The 4,311-nt window shown below is 35.6% G+C and overlaps 1 protein-coding gene across 1 annotated transcript in view; it reads right to left on the minus strand.

Moving 5' to 3' along the window:
- Window positions 1–482: 482 nt before the first annotated feature.
- Window positions 483–4,311, minus strand: part of MBOAT2 (membrane bound O-acyltransferase domain containing 2) — an 83,331-nt gene continuing 79,502 nt past the window's right edge. The window contains exons 12-13 of the mRNA XM_009893264.1: window positions 2,233–2,384; window positions 483–1,648 (exon numbers count right to left, since the gene is read on the minus strand). Coding sequence (XP_009891566.1) covers window positions 1,426–1,648; window positions 2,233–2,384 — 375 coding nt within the window. The 3' untranslated portion in view covers window positions 483–1,425. The remainder of the gene's footprint in view (window positions 1,649–2,232; window positions 2,385–4,311) is intronic.

A 4,311-nucleotide genomic window follows, 5' to 3' on the forward strand; every position in this document is an offset into this window, starting at 1 on the left:
TCAGTTTTAAAGCTAAGAAACCCCTACGTGGATAAACAGTTTGTGTTTACTTAAAAAAATGATAAGAAAATACAGAATATAAGCAATTAAAATGTAGCCCTTTAACTGTAGTACTCTAGCAGGGACCATCATCATAATAAATGGTCTGGAATAGATATAATCACTGCATTATTCCCTTGACACACTTCCATAATTCAGTCAGTCAGAAGGATTTCTTTCTTTCATTATGTTACCCATAAATGTGATATGAATTTTGCATCTAAAATTCTAATTTGAAGAAAAAGCTTTTCCTCAAATTCATATACTTCTTTTGATAAAGGGCCATCAATTATCAAGCATACAGAAATTGGTTATGATCGTAATTTCATGTTTGACTACCTGCGCACTACAGCTCAAGGTAATTTGCTATTTTATACTGAAAGGATCATCAACTAACTACTGTGTGCCTGAAAATTCAGAACAACTTTAAGCATTAAAAATAATTTTTGGGAAAAAAGTTCTATTCTAGAACAAGTATTTCTGGTATTTTAGGGTAAAAACACACTTTCATTGAAATCCTGGTGCTTGCACATTGTCTTCTGTGCCCTATGGCTGCCTTTCCTTCTCTAGCTGCAAAGCCCACTTGGCAGTGGTTGGTTTTTTATCGTTTTTAGGTACTTTAAAGTAATGAAACCTAGATTAGAGCTATCAAGCCCTGGAAAAGGTGAGCCTTCTGGGGTTTAATTTTTTTTTTTTAATCCATTCAGAAGGGCTATGTATAATTATACTCTTTATCAAAGAAACCTAACTACAATTTGGCATCACTAATGTTTACAGTTCTGTAATATACTGCAATAGCTTGAGATACTTTAAGAAAACCCTCCAAATACTGAGACACTTATTGCAATTCCCTTTTAAAGATTCAAAAGCTTTCTAATGACTTTGCAATTCCTATTTTTATCTTCTTTACAGCATATGGTATTATATTTGAAATATGCTTTCCACATAAAATCAAACTTGATAATACCCACTTAGAAATGATACTTCAGTAAATAGAGGGTTTAAGGCAAGTCATTCATTTGGAAAAAACAATTTCCATTTGATAATCCTAGATTGACACAATTTTATTCCACCCCATCAGTGCCTTGGGATACACAACGTACATTCAGCAAAGGGCACACATATGACCCTATGGACATACGTTGCAAGTCCTGAGTGCCCATTGAAATAATGGTAATATCTTCATATAAGGCGTGACCCACAGGGACATGGCATGGGAGGGGTTAATTTCCTTTGTTTCCAGTCTTGCTATTGTATGTGATTTTCCTAGGTAATGCATTCTTTTCTTACTAAACATCTTTGCAAACAAATACAAACCCCTTTAAAAGGTGCTAAAAATGGGTTTTTGAAAACATACAAAATATATTCATCATAGTTTTTCCTCAATCACTGTTTTAATGCTTGATATCTGCAGGTTATTTCTTGTTTCTGACTGAAACTATTATTTGTTGTGGAATAACTGTTCTTTTGCAAAAGATTTTCTTCTTCTAATTTTTTGGACCACGCGGGCTGGACGCTTTCATGCCTTTTACTTCCTTTTTGAGTTCTTTTCAATGGAAATACCAACAACACCAGGATGCTGGCAATATGAAGACAGAAATAGCAGGAGCTAAAAAACAAACAAAAATAATAATTCAATAAAACTCTGACGACTCTTACAGGATGTTTAAGGAATAAACTTTCAAAACCTACTTGCATACAGTACTTTGCACAGAAGACATTTAAGTCAGGAAGACATTAATATTTCCTTTTTAAGAGAAGCAATAGGGGGAAATCAGAAATGAAGTCTTCCCCCACAATACACAGTGCTGTAACAAAGATGTAAAGTGAAGAAAAGTCTGCTTTCAACTATTTTTAGTAAAGTTACTTTTGGTAAGTCATTATCTTGTCTTGCTATAAAATAGTTCAAGGGCATACAGTAAACTCAAAGATACCCTCTGGTTTTGTGTTTGGTTGGTGGTTTTTTTTTCCCTGCCCCAGGAAAAATAAGTCAATTACAACAGGAAAATGGGATCACTTCATGGTTTCTCATACACAGCACAAACTATGTTCAAGCACTAGAACAGAAATACAGTTTGCTCAGCTAACAAATAAGTCTTATAATTATCAGTAAAATAGCCCGAGAAATGCCATAGAAAATAGTTCTATTCCAAGTTAAAGAAAAGAAGGAGGAAACAGGTAGAATGTGCTTACCTGTAAAAGGTGAATGAGGGTTTTACAGAGAGCAGTACAAATGGCACAACTGTGTAACTTATTGCTACTTGAGTTGCCATCCATGTTATAATATCATAACATAGTTTAACAGCAGGAGATTCAACAAAATAGTGTCTGATATTGTTTCTTATCTGAAAAAGCAGATAATAGTAAGTTAGCTTAAGAATAAACTTTTAAAGCTATCTTACTGTTCAGTTTGTTGCACTTCCACAAAATTCATAGGATAAATTTAAATGCTACAGTTTGGTCTTTGAACTAATCAAAATACCCATCAACTTCAATAGCAGTCAGTTGAAGCCTTTTAGGATAGTGCGCTTCATCCAGCACAGGAATTTAAGTATTTATGAATTTAAGCATTTATGAATTTAAGCAGAATTTAAGTAAATGAACCCCCTGCTGAATACAATGGGACTTTGGACTACTTGGCTGAATAAGGCAGACATTCTATTCTATCAAACTATTCTGTAAACATAGAGTATTTGAGTAAACAAAACCCAGAACGCTTCTGCTGAAAGCTTCTATATGGTAAGCCATTTTCGTATATTTACTAGCAAGACATATTTTAGGACAAGTAGGGTATAAATCAGAATACACAAAATATCTGTTCCAATGACATATTTCAGGAGTCTTAATAACAACTACTACCAAGTGGGCCTATTATCAAAGGACTCAAATGTTCTATGATGAGTCTTCTTTTGTTCGTAAAATTCTGTTCAAACAATGGAATAGCAAAGGTATTTAAAAAAAATCCAAAACCCACACAGGTTTGGGTTCAATTTTATTTAAGTCTATAATTAAAAGCCACTAGTATATATTCTCCCCTCCTTCCTTTGACTGAACTGTCACGGCGTGCTCACACTCTTATTTGCTGACAAGCCAAGACGAGCTCAATTCAGCCTTTGTGTAGCTTGGTATCACAGTCGCCACCTTCCAATCATCTGCCCTGAGGTAGTCCTGTCTGAAAAGCCGCACACCAAAGGACAGTTCAGCTTCTTCATCCTTCAGTTCATTTAGAACTCCGGCTTCTCCAGAACACATGGAAGGCTAGCTTGTGATGATTTCATTCTTTGCATTAAAAGCCTTTTTTGCCCTTCTTCTCCTTCTTACCCAAATTCCCCTGTGGGTATCACATTCCCACTCAGCCTTTGCTTAGTTAAGCTATGTAAAACAAGGCATTCTAGCCACATACCCTTCATCCTGGCGTCTGCCATCTCCCCCCAGTTTTCTTCTATGGTCATGTGCAATGACTTGTTCCTGAGTTCTATAAAACTTGGATGAAGTTTCACAGAACTTCTCGTAGAGAAATCTAGCATTTAAGGACTTGAAGGACAACTTTTAAGATAAATCCATAATTCCCCCTAGTACACACCTGATTATGAAACATGTAACAATTAAAGGGAGTAAAACTAGTTGAATACATGCTTAGGCATGACAGGAGAAGAAAGTGTGGGTCAGAGCTGCCAAACTTTGCAGTCTTAATAAAGGCTAATAGAGTTAAACAATAAGCATGCTCAAGCACATATCTAACCAATTAATATTAAGTAACTGTTCATACAGAAACTAACAATATATTTATTTAATAGTCTATTGATTGATACATATGAAATGTGAATACAATGCGGCTTACTAGCAAAGCCCAGGATGAAGTGTGGTGAGCACTCCGATTTACTGGACTCACCTTACTGAGAGAACACAACAACTTTTACCTGTGAACTGTCCCTGAACTTTGGCTTTTGCACCAGCCCCTGGCTGATACATGTAATACATGTCAAAAGTTCACTGTGATGGAGTCTGGAAAGGAGAAGGGAACTATACCTATTGTAAAGAAAGGAGTCAGTTCTGTCAAACAAGGACTATACCCACATCTTTGTGAAGAAAGAGGATGAACATCTGTTTTATTACTGTTAGTAACAATCTAAATCTGAAGTACCACCTTCCCCTAGCTCTTACAGCAACAGAGAACAGTCTGCTTCATTTCTCATTCTCCTTGTTCTTTGGACAGAAAAGTGGTCTGTTATGCTGCTCTGAGCTGACAACTAATTTTTTTTGTTCCTCTTT

The sequence above is a fragment of the Charadrius vociferus genome, unplaced genomic scaffold, assembly GCF_000708025.1.
Source record: "Charadrius vociferus isolate BGI_N301 unplaced genomic scaffold, ASM70802v2 scaffold269, whole genome shotgun sequence".
In the NCBI taxonomy this organism is placed as follows: Eukaryota; Metazoa; Chordata; class Aves; order Charadriiformes; family Charadriidae; genus Charadrius; species Charadrius vociferus.